At 43.2% G+C, this 17,922-nt stretch overlaps 6 protein-coding genes across 6 annotated transcripts; 3 read left to right on the top strand and 3 right to left on the bottom strand.

Annotated features, from left to right (window-relative positions):
* Positions 1-525: 525 nt before the first annotated feature.
* Positions 526-2,171, bottom strand: BDB00DRAFT_787966 (PQ loop repeat-domain-containing protein; the record flags this gene model as incomplete). Its single annotated transcript, XM_053120746.1, has 9 exons — positions 526-685; positions 829-842; positions 938-1,018; positions 1,111-1,344; positions 1,472-1,584; positions 1,647-1,692; positions 1,816-1,876; positions 1,951-2,015; positions 2,094-2,171. The coding sequence occupies 9 exons, from the start codon at positions 2,169-2,171 to the stop codon at positions 526-528; spliced, it is 852 nt and encodes a 283-aa protein (XP_052979742.1).
* A 4,252-nt stretch (positions 2,172-6,423) lies between these two features.
* On the top strand, positions 6,424-6,606 carry BDB00DRAFT_729512 (uncharacterized protein; the record flags this gene model as incomplete). The annotated part of the gene is made up of 1 exon (XM_053118288.1): positions 6,424-6,606. A coding segment is annotated over one exon (183 nt), but the record flags the coding sequence as incomplete, so codon positions are not given.
* Positions 6,607-7,210: 604 nt separating this feature from the next.
* On the top strand, positions 7,211-7,765 carry BDB00DRAFT_740439 (uncharacterized protein; the record flags this gene model as incomplete). The annotated part of the gene is made up of 2 exons (XM_053118449.1): positions 7,211-7,471; positions 7,595-7,765. Coding segments are annotated over 2 exons (432 nt in total), but the record flags the coding sequence as incomplete, so codon positions are not given.
* Positions 7,766-11,082: 3,317 nt separating this feature from the next.
* BDB00DRAFT_928987 (HAD-like domain-containing protein) lies at positions 11,083-12,747 on the bottom strand (the record flags this gene model as incomplete). The annotated part of the gene is made up of 3 exons (XM_053128949.1): positions 11,083-12,051; positions 12,163-12,369; positions 12,460-12,747. The coding sequence occupies 3 exons, from the start codon at positions 12,745-12,747 to the stop codon at positions 11,446-11,448; spliced, it is 1,101 nt and encodes a 366-aa protein (XP_052979739.1). The 3' UTR covers positions 11,083-11,445.
* A 501-nt stretch (positions 12,748-13,248) lies between these two features.
* BDB00DRAFT_731229 (50S ribosomal protein L30e-like protein) lies at positions 13,249-14,176 on the top strand (the record flags this gene model as incomplete). The annotated part of the gene is made up of 2 exons (XM_053118318.1): positions 13,249-13,369; positions 13,512-14,176. Coding segments are annotated over 2 exons (786 nt in total), but the record flags the coding sequence as incomplete, so codon positions are not given.
* Positions 14,177-14,782: 606 nt separating this feature from the next.
* Positions 14,783-17,274, bottom strand: BDB00DRAFT_883121 (glycosyltransferase family 20-domain-containing protein; the record flags this gene model as incomplete). The annotated part of the gene is made up of 5 exons (XM_053128207.1): positions 14,783-15,403; positions 15,484-16,342; positions 16,515-16,763; positions 16,855-16,978; positions 17,076-17,274. The coding sequence occupies 5 exons, from the start codon at positions 17,272-17,274 to the stop codon at positions 14,783-14,785; spliced, it is 2,052 nt and encodes a 683-aa protein (XP_052979737.1).
* Positions 17,275-17,922: the final 648 nt, after the last annotated feature.

Here is a 17,922-nt window from a genome sequence, read left to right as displayed (position 1 = left end):
TCGATTGCCATTTTAGGCAACTCTCCTTTTTGTTGTCAGTCCGTTAAACTGTTACTCGTAAAGTTAATGATGATTGTTATGGAAACGTAATTTTGGTATATGGTATCATAGCAGTATAAATTCACTTTCGATTGCTGAGTGGTATACATGGATATCCCTATCAATAATGGCTGCTATAGAAAAATAACGAAACACCCAAACCGTCGCTTTTACCAGGATCTCTTCTTTAATCGCGGGGTGCCTTGGAGGGCTCTGGAAGGCTACAAACTGCTGTAGATGGCATCAAACGACAATCATCAACTTTGGAATTTGAGCGGCTTTCTCCATCCTTTTCCTTGCGAGTGCAAGCATTTGGTGTAATCGCATAATTGTCAGCAGCATGGACGGCACTATTATCACTCGACCAACCAATAAGTCCTCGCAGATGTTTGATGTATTCACCAAATGATATGGAACTAAAACAATATATTACATCAGAGAACAAAAACTATTACTGATACTACTCTTACTACTATGACGTCTTTTCTAAACTTCATTTTCGTCACGAGGAACACGACCCTCTGCTATTAACCTTCGTCGCTCTTCTTCGACAGTATTGAGGAAATAATCCGTTCGATCCCGGTACAGGATATAATGCTGTGTCATAAACAGCAAATCAAAGAAAATGGATACAAAGCCCAAACCACTATAAATGCAAGAGAAAAACAAGCGAAGAAATACAAATTTTATCTTTTAGTAATAATCTTGAGACCCTTATCTTCCATGCCACCCATTCCTTCCACATACACCCCCACACACAACACATGTCTAATCCCCATCCTAACTTACAATTTCACGGGATCCTATTTTATCGACAAGTGACCCAAAGCATACTGGTTAATTTCAAACTTTTTCCTCCGCATCTTAATATGACCTGTATAAAATGTGCAATATATACCCCAGATACACCACTCCAGTCACCACTTAGATAGGCATCTAATAAAAGCTGGGCCACGGAAAGAAGGCCACCCGTGAAGTCCTAACAATTCATCAATCACCATATTAGATATTTCTTCCTCACTGCATGCTAGTCATTATTTCATTATGTACATATTGACAGATTTATATTACCAAGAGAATATTATGTATACTCCAACCAACGGTTGATTTTCGTTTAAAGTTGATCCACACCTGAGGCAAGTACTTGATAATCGTGACGCTTAACTTGATATAGCTTAGATAGTACATAAAATCAATCCACAATGCATGGCCAGACTTGACGGCAAGGATCACAAGGAATGCGCCTAGAATGGATAACCACATCATGCCCCGAGCCGGAAGTGAAGCCTTTTGGTTCGGGCTTCTCTGTAAAATTGTTAGCTTCAGTTATCGATCATATATAACCAACTCTGTTTTTGCCACATCCCACCCTCCCACCTTTCACAAGCTTCATTTTTCTTTTTATACATCTAACAAGTGGCATATTTCTAACCTTATAATAAAATGTTTGAGATAGTGTAAAGGAGGATATAGCTAATGCATGGACAGCGAATACTACGTCGTTGATACGCACGAGGTTTTCGCTACCGTTGTTTCTTCGTCTATCTATATAGAGTCACACATATCTTAGTAGTCCATTTAATTCAGATAAAAAAAACTTAACATACACTCTTCCTGGATTTCTTCACTTGCAAAGAATGCAATATTAAAAATCTATCAGTTATTTTTGATATAAAATTAGGCAACTTTGGATTTGAGCAAGTTGGGACGCAACCTCATGCATCGAGAGCTTCAAATTCACTATCTCGTATCATCATTGTTACTGTTTCTTCTTACCGAGTAACAGCCAAATCCTAGCACATTGTAATATAGGAAATCGATTGATAGCCCTTGTACACTAAGAGGTTTGAATCAAAACCGTATTAGATACTTTCTGTGGAAAACTTGATCGAAAATCTATCTTTTTTTTACCTTTTACGTCTCCAGTTTAATATCGCTTGCGGATAAAAACTAAAGGACCAGGCTGCAAAGTAGATCTAGACCATTGTTTTATTCGCGGTTAATACAGTTGAACATTGTTGTCACAAACAAGTGAAAAGGTGACCGTCTGTTACCCAGCCTATAACACTTGATATAATGCGCCATGCCCAGCTAACGTCGGCTACATCTTGATCGTAAACGTTGGGTGCCATTTCAATTAATTGGGAAACTCAATCAAAGAAACAGTAGGAATCTTTTGAAGTGGGTTTGCTATGCGCCCAAGCTGATCGGAGTTTTGTGGATGCATATACTGTATATCAGAGAGTATTGCGTAATTGGAGACTACGCGTTCATCGTACTTGTCATTTCTACATATTTAGCTAATAATTCGCTCTTGTATTTACTGAATGTAAACCACGGTTGAAGCTCTAGCAACCATCATTAGCCCTGCAGCGTACTACAGCAATACACAACAATTGTACAGCAAGCAATGACCCACAACAGTTAGTACGCAGTATTATTTTAATCTCCATTTTTGGCACCAGTTGTTATGTTTGGAAATATAGAATTTTACGTGGGAACAAAGATAAACCGTCAACCCTGTTTGATGCTTTGATACATGATACTGTACAAGCTTTTCTACTGTCGCTGTTGGGACTGGTGTTACGTGTACTACACAATGGAAATTCAAGGGGAAAGATGGAAAAAGGTAAACCGCTCCAGGACCGACGAAATTATTTAAAGACGAAAAGGGGGCTGCTAGTCATCCATGTATATACTATACTAAACTGCTGGTGACCACCTATCGTCATAATCATCATCGGGTTATCAAGGAACCAAACGGGTGGAGATGTGATATTGATTAGTGAGAGAGACGAGTTGATTCGGCTCCTTCTTCCACTTACCAAGTTGTACAATACAGTTTTTACAGTCCCTATATATATCACCGGATCGATATGGGGTGGTGAGAATCAAGTGGAGCTTAGCCTACTCTCACTCTCTATCTTTTGCATTTTATCGATCGAGACTTTTTGCCTGCGATAAACAAAATAGAGGTCCCCCGAAAATCGTATCACAGAATGAAAGTTATGGTGGTAGCAGCCAGGTCATGAGATCCAATGGATCGACACATTCTTACTTTTATTTAGCAATGATACATGCCACAAAAAATGTGGTGTCTCTTTTATCTTCATTAACTCCATATAGAAGAGCCAGGAAGGAACAATTCGTGGTTGTTGAGGGTGAGAAAACATAATAATTGATGATGGCTAGGCGGCGACACCAACACTAACATACTGTTTAGTTTTGATTTAGCACAAGTGACAAAGCTATATCGACTATGGCTTACTAACAAAATCTGGTGACAGAAGATACCGTCCGAGTAATGCTTCTTCCTGTCAGTTTAATTGTTGCCGGTACGTGGATCCGATTCAATTAGACTTGATATAGACCGTGTCACGGGGTTTGTGTGCGTGTGTGTGTTTTTTTTTCTTGTACTCACTTCATTCGCTAGGAGCCGACGGCGGCGGGAAACAAAACCATGGTTAGGTTCTCTTTAGTAAAAAGCAAGAGATATGGTACCTGATCTACATACTTTGCTTTTTTTGTCTTTTACAATTGTCGACACTATACACAAATAGAGACACGCGTACACCTTATGTATACGGAACTTATGATCACCAGGTACAACCTCTGATGGGCTGGTTACCATTACAATTTGCTCTAGTTATCCTCTACAGTATGTATCAAAGTTAAAGGCACCATGTAATAAAATAAATCCTCTAGGCCGAAGACGACTGATGGATAAAATAATTAATCGCACCATTCGAGTTACTTGATTGATCAAGCTCAAAGCCAAATGCAGATCTTATCAGTGACTGATTCTCAGTCCGTTTCTTATTCTGTTTCTTTGCGTCTAGCAGACACTAACAAAAGACTAAAAAGTATCATATTGATACTTTATATAATGTACTCAAGGTAAGGATTATATCAATGTGCATGCCGGCGTAAAGAAAGATGAATTCGAGCTCGACGCGATTGATCGAAATAGATAATACATAACCCGTTTTATTTCCGCGGGATCTTGTAACACAGAGCGCACAAAAGCTGTATGTAGTGGACTCTGTATAACGGGGGTAATTTTCTTTATATCTAACCTCCATTAGTGCAAAAAACCGTCCGTGCGCGCATTCAATGTAAAGTAGCTTCACGTGTTGTTGCGTAGCAGCGAAAACAATTTGATAGTGTTGTCATCCCAACAGAGTCGTTGGATTTAAGAAATCTGGGGAGTAATGACAAAGGTGAAAGTTAATGTTGAATAATAGAGTTAGCGAGAGATTATATGCCACATAAACACAGCAACACATAATAGCATTAAAAAGCCTGCTGTATTGTTGACGTAATAAAGCTAATGAATGGATGATAACACGATTGCATAGTAGTTTATAAACAAGCGATGTATGCACGCTTATCAACCGACAGGATTCTTTAACGCAACAAACTTAACCAATAAAAATTGTCTGATGAAAAGGCTTGCATTTCTGCAAGATAGCAAAAGAGTAATCATATTAGCGTCCATCATCACTCTGGGTCGAGAAGCTAGTAGTGCCTTGGTCTTTTCCATAAACGGCCTATAAAAAGATAACGATCCACTTTTCTTTTCCTCTTTGTTACACATGAGAATAAAAGAAACGGTAGATAATTGGGGGGGGGAGCTCTCTTTTTCAAGTCAGAGTCTATATATGCTGGGAGCAGGAGCAGGAAAAAAAGAAGGGTGCAAAAGTAATAATGCTGGTGATGATATTCTTGTTGTTTTGATTGGTGCGTTAGAGCCAAGCGAGTCCCTTAACATAAGACCCCTTGACAAGTTTTCTTGCTTTTTTGTTAAGGGATGGTTCTTTGGTGGGGGAGGGGGGAGCGAGATGTGATGTGCACTTTTATTGTGGGGAGTGTGGGTGAGAAAGGAAGGGTTGGGTGTTAAGGCACTTTTTTTTTCCTTGACTCGGAGATTCCGGAGGTTGTACATTCAACCTTGTGTTGTACCCCGCATTCTTTTTCTATATTCTAACCGTGTTGATTGGTTGCATCCCAAGAAGAGGGAATTGTATAATATATCTAGAGACGCATGCTTATATTGCCGCCGCGTCATGATGTAGGGGCATTGCTTTGAACGGCATCTGAAGAAAAAGGGGGGGTAAAACGGGTGAGAATATTCCTGTTGACATAAATACTTGGTTTTGCTGTGACATGAAAACAAGAACAACGATATACAGTAGACGATACTGTTCTTTTCAAGACGCTTCGTATAACCGTCCTGTTGGGTAGGACAAAGAAGAGGAGCAAATATATTCTGTTGGGCTTGTGTTTAAGATCTTCCACTTTCTCATGCATGATCATAATAGCTGTCTATCATGTGCATTCTATACGGATACGTTTAAAATCCACGCAGTATGTGTTATTATTATTATTATTATTATTACTATTTAAAAGAATGCCTTGCCCATTCATAGTCGTTTGATCTCGGTGAGCCAATGCAATGGGAGCCCTCAGTGCTCTTGGCTGATATACGTGCTCGATAGCTACGACTTACTGACCCCACCCACTCAACCCACAATATTGAGGGGGTGAGTTGGGGGGTGGGGTTTACTTATTTCGTAGTATAGTAGAAAAACGACGGTGTGGGCCGGGTCGGCTTTTCCCCTAATAGGTCCAGAGGGTCAGCTCCTAATTACCCGGAAAGTGTGTGTCGACATTCAACAAGAACAACAACAAACACCATGAGAGAGAGAGAGCTACAGTACTGGGTCCTTCTGGTCGGTTTGATTCGGGAGTAGGGACGACGTGTACGTGCGTTGCGCTGCATCGTGTAAAAGGACCAAAGCTTGTTCGTGTGGTTTGTGTTCTTCTTGATTGGGGGGTTGAAGCAAGGGGATGACCAGTTGTCATACAAAAGTGGGATGAGAAGGTAAGCTATTAGCTCTCACGTTCTTTTAAAGAACGAGTGTGAGTAAGTTCTGCGTGGTTCGTCGTCGTCGTTTGGGATGTGAGTTGTGGTTGTGTGTGTGTGTGTGTGTCCTGGCTGATTTCATGCCGCGGAATGCAGGCTCCTAGAGAACCAATCAGACGCAGATTCGCCACATCTTGGGGGACTCCCATATTACTCGGCCGCCTATTCCGTAGTAGTGTGCGTGTGTGGGTGTGAGGCGAAAGGGTGAAAAGGACAGGCCAGAAAAAGATCGGTTGTATACGTTAACGGATTTGAAGTGTGTGGCATCTGTTATTTATATAACAACTACGCGGTCTTCCTCCACTTCCGAGGTCCACTTTTTCTTTTCTCCCTTCTTTCTTTTTCTTTTCTCTCACTTACACACTCGCTCTCTTTCCCTTTGCCCTTTTTCTCTTCTCCTGTTGTCAGACTGAGAGGCAATGTCTCGAAAAACATCTGCCGAACAGCCCAGACGTCTCAAAGTCACGCTGGCCTGCATCATTTGCCGTAAAAAGAAGGTCAAATGCGACGGTGTTCAACCTACATGCTCGCGATGCAATTCGATGGGTATCCAGTGCCAATATTCAGACCCACCCAAGAAACGAGGCCCGCCTAAAGGCTATGTGGAAGTCATCAACAATCGAGCCCATCGCATCGAGTCGCTCTTGGGAAAGCAAAAGACATCATCGCCAGCTACTACTAGCAACAACAACCATAGCACTACGACGACTACTCGACCTTTTTCTTCGCCTTCTTGTTCGTCGTCTTTGGTGTCCTCGTCGTCAACATCTGCGGGTAAAAATTATTAACGGGCGAATGTTCCCAAAGACAACATATTCTGACTTTCTTTTTTGCTTCTCCACATATATAATACACGCACACGCACGCTTGTAACGTAACGCAACGCAACACGACACTATAGCAGCTTGGTCAACGTCGATCACTACCAACAATGGTAACGATCGTGCTGAGACCCCTGTTCATCTGTCAGCCTCGCTACTTCCGCAACAGCAAAACGATGTCCTTAAGCTTATAACTGATGCTACCAGCACAGTTCAAGCCAAATGGGCATATAGCAACAGCAACAGCCCTGTACGTTTTCTCATTTCCACTTCTTCCGTCCCCCTCCAAACTTTCCATTTTCTATCGCTTCAAAAATGAGACACAGAACACTGATAAGGTCCATATCTACTGGTACATCTCTAGGGCAGCCACAACAGTATGTACGCTTCTTCCCCGGCTAACAATGACGACGACGACGATAGTATCGTATCTTCCGACCTAGCGCTGCTGTGGGCCAACAATGTCTTCCAGCATTTCAACATATTTTTTCCCTTGCTGTCAAGACAGCACTTTCTCTTCCAGCTCGTTCACAGGAAACACACAATGAATCCGCTATTACGCTACGCTGTGTATGCTCTCGGCTGTCGCTATATCAACCCGGAAGACCGGACCGCCCGGCTTTGGTTTAACAAAGCACAGGTTCTGGCCGAGCACGAGACCCATGTGTCCCTGTCTATTGTGCAGGTAAAAGGAATCATCTCAATCCACCTTCGATACTCATCACATGAATCTCTCTATTTACTGAATGCACCTTCCCATTACCTAACATAAAACACACACACAAATACTATTTCTAAAACAATACAGGCACTGGCCATCATGTGTTGGTACACTTACCTCGCAGGCGACTTACAACAATGCAGCCGACTGCGTCATCAGCTCTATCGCGCCGTTCATGATTGCGATCTCGGCCATGAAGCAACAAACTGTTCTGTGGTAGAACAGGAAATGCGTCGCCGTGGATTATGGGCTTCCTACGTCATTGATCAATGGCTCGCAGTGTGCACAGGTGAACGGATTCAGCCTGTTACCTCATGGGATGTCAAGCTTCCCAAGCTTGAGGACAACCAGCTATATGCGATCGACTGCCGGAACTTGCAGCCACCGGTCGACTTGCACGAACTGTCGGTTGAGTCGGCACTCCAAGTAGCAGTGTTTGCCGAAATGGTCAAACTTGTCAATGTCGTATGCGGAATCAGTGGCGGTGATGATATCAAGACAGCACTGACAGAATGGCTGCTCAACTTGCCGCCCTATCTAGAATTCGGCAAAGCCACGGACGACACTCCACCTTCGCCTATTGCCAGGATTTTCCATATGCTCTACTACACTGTGCAGGTGATGATCAACAGACCCATCTATCACCATCATTTACAGCAGCAACAGCATCAACTGATTGTAGATCATGATGGCACAACTGCAGCCAACACTATCATTCACATTGCAGAGCAAATGGTGCGTAATCATGAAGTGAAATACCTCTACAATGTGTTTGGTCTGTCACTCACACTGGCAACCACCATTCATCTCGAAAATGCTCGCTTGTTCGAAAGCACATCTGCCAACAACAGCCTGACTCGCAGCTTGAGCGTGATCAAGCAGACCAACTGTACTGTTGTGCCCTGCGTCGATCTGGATCGCGTTCTTCATCGATTTGTCGTCAACCGATGTGGCGTTGTGCTAGACCATTACTGCCATCAGCACCATCATCAGCAACAACAGCAGCAGCCGAGAGCATCGTTGCATCAGCAATATCCATATGCTGAAGTACGACCTACGAATCTGAAACGACCTTGTCTTAGCGATGACCTTGAACGTACTGTAAAACGTCCCTCATTTGACTTTTCCCGATGGCTGCCTCCTGAGCAGCAGCAGTACACCATCCCGTCGTCGTCGTTTTCCACTACTACGACGGGCGATTACACCAACTTGGTCGACTTGTTCACGACATCGGAACCATCCGCTACTACCAGCAATACCACAGCAGCAACAACCGATGATGGTATCGTCACCGCCGCAACCGCTGAAATAGCAGCAGTGGCAGCAGCTGCAGCTGCAGGTCTTCAAATGGATTGCTGGAACAGCAACAACAACGAACAACAACACAGCTTATTTGCGGGCGGTGCTACTTCTTCGACGACGAATTTTTATCAACATTCTCCATCCTCCTCCTCATCTTCACCCATGGTCACACCGAAACCGGCAAATCCATCGCCAGCGCTGACAATGGCAACAACACCTATAGAATCATCCCCAACATCTTACTTTTCGCCGCATGCCAATTCTTCGAGCCCTTCGTTATTGTCCATCAATGGCTTTGACCTTTCCAAAGACGACGGTATTCGCGGGCTAGTTTCCAACAACTTCTACCCTACCATTGATTTCCAAAACACAATTATCTAAGCCCTGTTACATCCAGCAACATCACTAACTACTATTGCCGTCTCACCAAAACCTACATTTATCACCCTACCAAAGAACCCTTTTTCTTTTGTGAGCTTTTTTATGCACCCATTCCACTCGCTTTTTCTCAACTCTTTCTCAATATTTTCTCTTTTTATCTGATCCGGATCACTTATACATATCTTCTTCATCATCTGTTTCACCTCAACAACAACAACCTTCTTTTCACGTTTGATAACGGCGCTGCATTATAAACTTTTATCTCTTCTTTTCTACATATTATACATCTTATACACAGCACATATTCTTCTTTTTCCATATCTACATATCAACTTTGCATTTTATGACCTTCATCCTCTTTTTTCTTTATTTTTCGTATAAATATACATATCTTCAAGGGCAAGAAGCAAACATTTATATAAAAAACTTACTACCTGGTATTTCATATCTCCATAATACTATGTCAAGTACCGTGACAATAACACTTATGCACATCTTTGTTTTTACCATCAATTGGGCGGGCAAGACCACAAACATCAGAAAAAAAGTTTCTGAATATCATGTGGATGATGGCAAACAAACATTATACAAGCCTACAAATGCGGTGGTGTATCTTCTTTTACCGGTGTTTATTTCTTCCAGAAGAAGTCAATACACCCTCACACTCACACAGCTCATTTAGAAATAAATAGTTTTACTTTAGAATTTACTAATTACGGTGGATGACATCCATAGCATGGTATACTGTAGGTGTTTACGCAATCAATGTGTACTAACAGTTCACTTTGTAATATATATTGACAAAAGAAATACAAGACAAATAGACAAACGTCTTCTTCAGCTTGCATGTTAAGTTGTTATAGAAAGTAAAAAAGCCGATGCATCACCAACATAACAGGGTGTCTACTGTGGCATAATACTGATACGGTGAAAATTGGATAAAAGTTTCCTCGTGACCTTACTATTTGTTTACGGAATGATCTCATTGCATTCGCATGTTCTGCATTCTATCTATTATGGTGGGTTTGTTGGTGCTGATAGTAGTAATTGTATAACACAAACTCGGCTTTGCGCTAATTATGGTTTGTCATTAACGTAGTCGCCTCTCCTGGCACATATTTGGCCTGGCTATACACACGTATGTGCTGCTACGAATGATCCATTGGTAACCCTTCCGAAGGTGACTATAATTTTTCGGGGGTGATGTGCGCAGGGCATTACATTACGTGACTGAAATATATTAATCTGCCCAGCTTGTGTATAATCGGAAATAGCAGATGGGGCTTCTTAACCCAAGTCATGCGGGTAGACTGCAGCGCACGCGATGTTGTTGCTTATTATGTCATTTTTTTTGCCCGCCAAAAATGTGCAGGTTTGTTGAGTTGGGAAAAAAATAAGGGGGAGTGGGGGAATGACGGAAGTATGGACGGAAGCCGAGGAGTAGTTGTTACTAATTGCTTTTCTTTTTCTCTCCCTTCAGCATTCTTATAATTTATCCTACATCGCAGTTGCCTTTTTACAAAATAGCTATGATGCAGATATACAATGTAGGACAGCAGAATATGCTAGCTAGCTGTTTGCAAGCGTTGAAACGATAGATTGATATGTATATCCTTTCGCGAAAAAATCCCGGTGACAAATACATATAATGCAGACTTTGCATTGATTGCGCCCTGCGGGGTATTATACTTATAATAACTTGATTTTGCATTCTTTCAAGACGGTCTCTTGCCGGATTGGCTACTACTTGAAATGATACAGGTACGCAATAAGGGGGGGATGCTATGTGTCCACCATGCAGACCAGTTCACCGTCAAAAGTTTCTCTTTCCTTTTATGTCAGTAAGTCCATACAGGCTGCACTAAGCAGCAGCCTTATAATAGAAGGTCACTGAATAGCAAACACACACTAGACTGAAAACTACTCTCTAATTACGGAAATATAATTTATGTAGAGCTCTAAAAATCAGTAGTTGTAGTGAAAGAGATCCTATGCGTCCATCAAGTGCAGAGAGAAGCAATCAGGCTTGTCTCCTGATTGACTACAATAGCGCTTTTTACAGCTTACATACAGTATTTACGGATAGAATCTGAGATGTTTACATATATCATCCCCGCCTTAGCAAGGAGAGATCATATTGCATCATGGTGCAGATTGAATGTACAAAGAGATCTTCTTAATGATTGTAGTTTTGGGAAAGTATTCTAACCAAAATATATCGTTTAAAATGCTACATAGTATTCAAATCTAGTAGATCATAGCCGCGCTATTTGTCGCGAAGATTTCTTTCCTAGAGCAACATTGTTGTTATCACTATTACCGCCACCATTGCTGCTATTATCACCGCCGTCATCAGGTATCTCAAACACGCCATTCAATATAACATAAGGTCGGAACGCGAACTGGGCCAAATCCTCCATGGTAGAAACGCCTGACAACACCAGCACCGCGTCGATTTCAGAACTGATACCAGCAGCGACATCAGTATCCATACGATCCCCAATAATACAAGTCTCGGATGTGCTAAGTCCCAAGGTCCGTTGAGCATAGCGCATCATCAAAGCTGACGGCTTGCCGCAAAAGAACGTCTTGGTTTTTGTAATCGCTTCAACACAAGCCGCAAATGCCCCACAAGATGGTATCTTATTGCCTTGGGAATCCAAAGTGTCTACATCCAAGTTGGTGGCAACCAATTTGGCTCCGTGGTCGATCAATTGGACCGCTTTGGTCAGACGTTCGTAATTGTAAGACTTGCCTTCACCAAGCACAACATAGTCTGGGTTTTGGTCATTCATGATGAAGCCTTTCTGATAAAGGGCATAAACGAGTCCAGGTTCACCGATGACGTAACATGAGCCACCCTAAGTGAGTTTCATAGATTAGGTGATGAGTTGAGCGTTACTTTTTAACTTAAGTTCGCATATCGATGTCACAACATCTTAAAAAACCGAAAAAGGGGAAGAGAAATGTACCTCGGGCATCTGTGTACGCAAAAATTCGGCGGTTGCTTGTCCAGCAGTGAAAAAATGATCTTCTGTTACTTGAATGCCGAGACGTAAGAGCTTTTGCTGTAATTCACTTGGTGTTGGCGCTGAATTGTTTGTCAAGAAAAGAAAGCGCTTGTTATTTCGGTATAAAAACTCGACCAATTCTTTTGCACCAGGTAAAAGTGTGGTTCCCTAGTTTTGTACAGTAGTCGTAGATATTCTTAATTATGGTTCTTCACAGAAATTTGATGCTAAAGAGAGAGTGTGTTTTTGAAATCTTACATGGTAAATGACGCCGTCCATATCAATGATATAGCCTTTCTTTTTACGGATTTTTGCTAGGCGTTTTTGATGGTATTTAGCATCGCGGAGAAGTGCATGGTCTTTTTGAATGGATGGCGAAATTTGTGACCTGGTCCTCGTTGGCGTCGAGTTGATAAAGTAATTACCACTGTTGATGCTGCTGTTACTATGGTTGTCTTTGCTGTTAGCAGCAGATGTCACCAGTAATGGCCGTTGTTGTTGTTGTTGTTGTTGTTGTTGTTGCTTTGTGATAGCCGCTGGATCCATTCTTTATTACTATTGCGTGACTGAAAAATTTCTCGTTGTGTGTTTAAGTGTAAATAGAAATGTACTTGTTTGAATGTACTTTTGTCATATTTATTTCGGAAATATAGCCCATATGTTCCACTTGATGCCGTTATTAGCCTATCAAACAAACAATACAACCACAAATAAGTGCAGTAAGCGGTGTATTTGAATGCTGTCAACCGAAAATGTTGTCAAGCGCAGAAACTCCGCCTGTGCTACACAGACGGGCTGCCACGGGGTAATATGCACATTTGACAGCCAAAAATTGATCCTCCTTTTCTTCGATAATAGCAATGGTACGAGCAGCATACGAAATTAGAGATAGACATCCACGGGTGGATGAGTGGACGAATATATGGATGGATGAGCGGATGGATGGTTGGATGGACTATGGATGGGTGGATGAATGGATAGTCAGATGAACGCTGAAGTCGATGAATGGATGGATACTGATGTGTGGATATGTATAATACATAGGCCCCAGCCAAGAAGTCTACCGGCAAAAAGGTCGCTCCCGCCCCTTACCCCATCAAGTCCAAGCAGGGTTCCAAGGCTCCCGCCAACCCCTTGTTCGAGAAGCGCGCCAAGAACTTTGGCATTGGTACGATACACTTTCAACTTTTCGACAATTTCGCTACGCGATTTCGATTTCACGCATTAGCATTTGCGACAATCGAACAACCAATTTGGACCAAAGAAGATTAGCTTTAGTTAATTGACGGCGAACATTTATAAATTAATAGGTCAGGATGTCCAGCCCAAGCGTGATGTCTCCCGCTTCGTCAAGTGGCCCGCATACGTCCGTCTTCAGCGCCAAAAGAAGATCATCTACCAGCGCTTGAAGGTCCCCCCGGCTCTTAACCAGTTCACCAAGACCTTGGACAAGAACACCGCCACCCAACTCTTCAAGTTGGCCGACAAGTACCGTCCCGAGACCAAGGTTGAGAAGCGCGAGCGTATCCGTGCTGCTGCCGCTGCCAAGGCTGAGGGCAAGGAAGCCATCAAGACCGACAAGCCCGTTGTCGTCAAGTACGGTTTGAACCACATCACCGCCTTGATTGAGCAAAAGAAGGCTCAGTTGGTCGTTATTGCCGATGACGTCGATCCTATTGAATTGGTCCTCTTCTTGCCCGCTCTCTGCCGCAAGATGGGTGTCCCATACTGCATTGTCAAGGGCAAGGCTCGTCTCGGTCAGGTCGTCCACAAGAAGAACGCCACCGCTTTGGCTTTCACTGAGGTCGCTGAGGCTGACAAGGCTGAGCTCGCTAACTTGGTCTCGGCCGTCAAGGTTAACTTCAACGACAAGACTGATGAGATCCGTCGCCAATGGGGTGGTGGTATCAACGGTCCCAAGTCCAACGCTCGTCTTGCCAAGCGTGAGGCTATTGCCGCCAAGGAAATTGCTGCTCGTCAGTAAACAACAGCAACTTCTTGATCGGCAACGACGACGACGACGATTCATAGACAACAATAGACGACTACTAGATGAATGTAGTATGGTAAAACAACCAATTATGCACCATTCCCCTCGTTCTTTTTGTAATAAATTTATTGTCTCGTTTTCTTTTTTTACAGATCATATTTGTCAATGTTCTCTTCTTACTATGCAAATATGTGTGTGTGGTGTGTTTATACAGCCAACTATTTATTTATATACTAACTACTAGATGATCATTTTCCCAACTCTTCCACCAAGTTGTTCACCATGTCGACATTTGGGATATAGTTATGTGCCTCTGTCTGCTTCTTGCCAACCGTACTTGTAATCGCATGTGGGATATCGTTAAGCAATGTGAACACCACCTCGTCTGTCTTACCGTCACCGACGCATAGAATGTAATCTATAGTTGAGACTTGGAGGTCTTTAAGGATGTTGCGCACGGCTGTCGACTTATCGATCGAGGATGGGCGCAATTCCAGCGTTTTGTTACCAAGGACAATCTGTATACGAAAACACATGGGACGTCAATCAGTACCCACGCGACCTCTATCACTTGCTTTATTGTATTCAAAATCAGGAACTTACCGAGAGGGCCATATGGCTCAATAACTTTTCAAGATTGACCTGCAGCTCGGTTGCTTGCCAACTGCCGAATTCTGGATCCGCATTACGATAGTGCCACGTCAAGTTGATTTCCTTTTCTTCAATGAATGATCCAGGAGTACGTTCCGTATAGTGTTGGAACAGCGGGCGAATGGTCTCCTTCCAGCTGGGATCGATCTGTTCAACCAAGCAGTACCACTTGCCATCCACCTCCTTAATTAACTTGCTTTCATGCGAGGACGATTGCACTGGATTGATTTTGTCACGAATATTGGCTGGATGCTTGTAGAAACAGCCGTGTTCGGCAGATAAACCCACGCCCGTTGAATCGAACCATGCATCCAAGTGTTTGCGTCCACGACCAGACAAAATGTACACGTACGTATCGGTTTTGGATGCAAGAGTCTTTAGGTGATCGAGTACAGTCTGTGATGGTTTTGCAAACTCGGGCAGTTTGTGCGTAGTAGTCAGGGTGCCGTCGTAGTCCAGCAGGATAAGCTTCTTGCCCTTGGACTCTTTGAATTGGGTGATGACGTTCTTAAAGTTGAGTTCGGGGATCGACATGCGTTGGCCAAACTCTTCACTGATTCGCTATATATATATAAATTATTGGATTTGAATATCTCATCCGTGTCTCCAAAGGCTACAAGAAAGAGATCTAAAGCGCTTACCCGCAGTTCATTGACAAAGCTAAGACCCCAATAGGCGGCGGTATACTTTGTCACATAGCGATAAAGCTTCTGGTGGTTTGTCTTTCGGACATCGTCGGGCATTGTGACTGCCTCGTATATCGCATTGGCCAACTCTTCTGTATTCCAAGGGTTCACAATGATCGACCCATTGAGCGACTGTGCAGCGCCGGCAAACTCAGATAGGATTAGCACGCCGTGATTGTCCTTTTGTGCAGCAATGTATTCGTACGACACTAAATTCATGCCGTCACGGGTCGACGACACAAGACAGACGTCGGATGCGGCATACAGAGCCGTCAGCTCGTCAAAGGGAATGGATCGGTGCATAAAGTGGATCGGCACAAACTCGACCGTACCGTATTGACCATTGATTCTACCGACTAATTCATTGATCGTGCTGCGGAGGTGTTGGTATTCCTCGACATCCTCACGAGAAGGCACAGCGAGTTGTACAAGTACAACCTTACCGACCCATTCAGGGTGCTGGCTCAAGAAGACTTCCATTGCGTGCATCTTTTGCGGAACACCTTTGATATAATCCAAGCGATCGACACCCACAATCAGCTTGCAGTCGCCAAAACGATTCTTCAGCTGGGCAATGCGATCTTGCACCTTGGAAACCTGGAGGTTTTCTGTGAACTTCTCGGGATCAATGCCGATAGGGAAGGTGCCGACGTGGACGTATCTTCCTTCGAATTCCACCCCGTTCGGCATGGTTGAAAGTCCGAGGATACGTGTGCACGACGATAAAAAGTGTCGTGCATAGTCGTAGGTGTGGAAGCCAAGCAGATCGCTTTCCAACACGCCCAACAGGATTTCCTTGCGTACTGGTAAGATTCTAGATTATCCGAGAAGGTTGAATTTACGTTAGAGACAAAAAGTGTAAACGAAAACCCCCTTTTTGTTTGTACGTGTGAAGGACGATGGCTTATGGAAAGATCCCACACACACACAAGCTTAGGTGTATCATCATACCCACACAGGATGCACATGGGCAAACAATCACATACCTGTAGATTTCACTGCTCGGGAAAGGTGTATGCAAAAACCAGCCGATCTTGATATCCTTCTTGGTCTTCTTGCGAAGCATAGATGGCAACAGCATCAAGTGGTAGTCCTGGATCCAAACTAGATCACCATCCTCTACGATTCGATCAATGGCATCCGCAAACTGCTGGTTGACTCGCTGATATCCTTCCCACCACTCTTCATTGAACGAGATTTCACCGGGATGGTAGTGGAACAGGGGCCACAGGATACTATATTTCAATTGTTGTTGTTTAGCTCAAAGAAAATTCATGGGACCCTTTCTCATCCTTGCACTGCATAGTATATAAATGTGTTCTTTACCTGTTGGAGAATCCGTTATAATGCAGATCAGCCAGTTCTTGGTCGACAAAGACGGGCATGGTAGATGTTTCCTTTAGTAACCGCTCTTCAACCTGCTTTCGATCGTCAAGAGGTATATCCTGGCCTGCATAATAATAACCAGAAGAATCAGTAAAAACGCGTTCTTTCTTTTATATGTTATAATGCTTTAGTTCTTTTGCCACAAGAATAAACTCTCATACCTGGCCAGCCGATCCATGTGAACGACATCATTTTCTTGAGACCACTTAATGCCGCGACCAAACCACCAGACGACATTTTGAAATCGTACTGTTGTGTGGTAGGGTCTTTGGAGACCGTGACAGGCAGACGGTTCGAGACCACGAGTAGACGAAGGCTTTTTCCTGAGCTGTTATTGTTTTCTGATGTCGACGAAGCCATAACAATTGGAGTCTAGACAGAAAAGAAGAAAAAAAGGAAGAGGGGAAGAGTGAAGAGAAAGAAACGGAAAAGAAGAAGCAGGAATATACGAGAAAAGAGCTGGGAGTGTGTGCGTGTTACAGCTGATTCGGAACCGGAAAACTTTGATGGCAAACCATTAATCCTTATGTGGGTCTCGGATGGATTTCCCAACAAACACGATCCCTCGTCCAACAGGCTCCTTCCCCGGCGAGAACTGCGTTGAATCGAATTGAGGTCATTGTTATGGCGTTTTCCGAGGCGTTTTCCCTCTCTCTCCCCCCATGACTTTTGCTCTTCGCACTTCTTTGAATACTGATATGAATAGCATGTTTCATTTGCGCTGGTATGTAATAAATCGTCATTCCTGCGAAATCCTTACGCAGACAACGGACACTAAAAGAATGGGCTCAAGTCCGCAGATCTTCTTAGCTCTGGGACAAAGCTGGGTTTCGTTGATGTAGCGTACAAGAAGTGTTTTTTTTTGTGCCATACTCGCAGCATCTACTAAAAATGTATGTTATCGATGGCATGGTGTCATGGTGTCACCACACGGCTCCCTTTCTTCCACCAAAAACGCAATCTTGCTCCCGCTCTCTCTTGGCTGTAAATCATCGATAAATAAAAGGC

The sequence above is a fragment of the Zychaea mexicana genome (assembly GCF_025766255.1).
Source record: "Zychaea mexicana strain RSA 1403 chromosome Unknown BDB00scaffold_36, whole genome shotgun sequence".
NCBI lineage: Eukaryota > Fungi > Mucoromycota > Mucoromycetes > Mucorales > Lichtheimiaceae > Zychaea > Zychaea mexicana.
The sequence above is the reverse complement of the archived record's forward strand: the minus strand, read 5'-3'. Positions and strand labels throughout refer to the sequence as shown.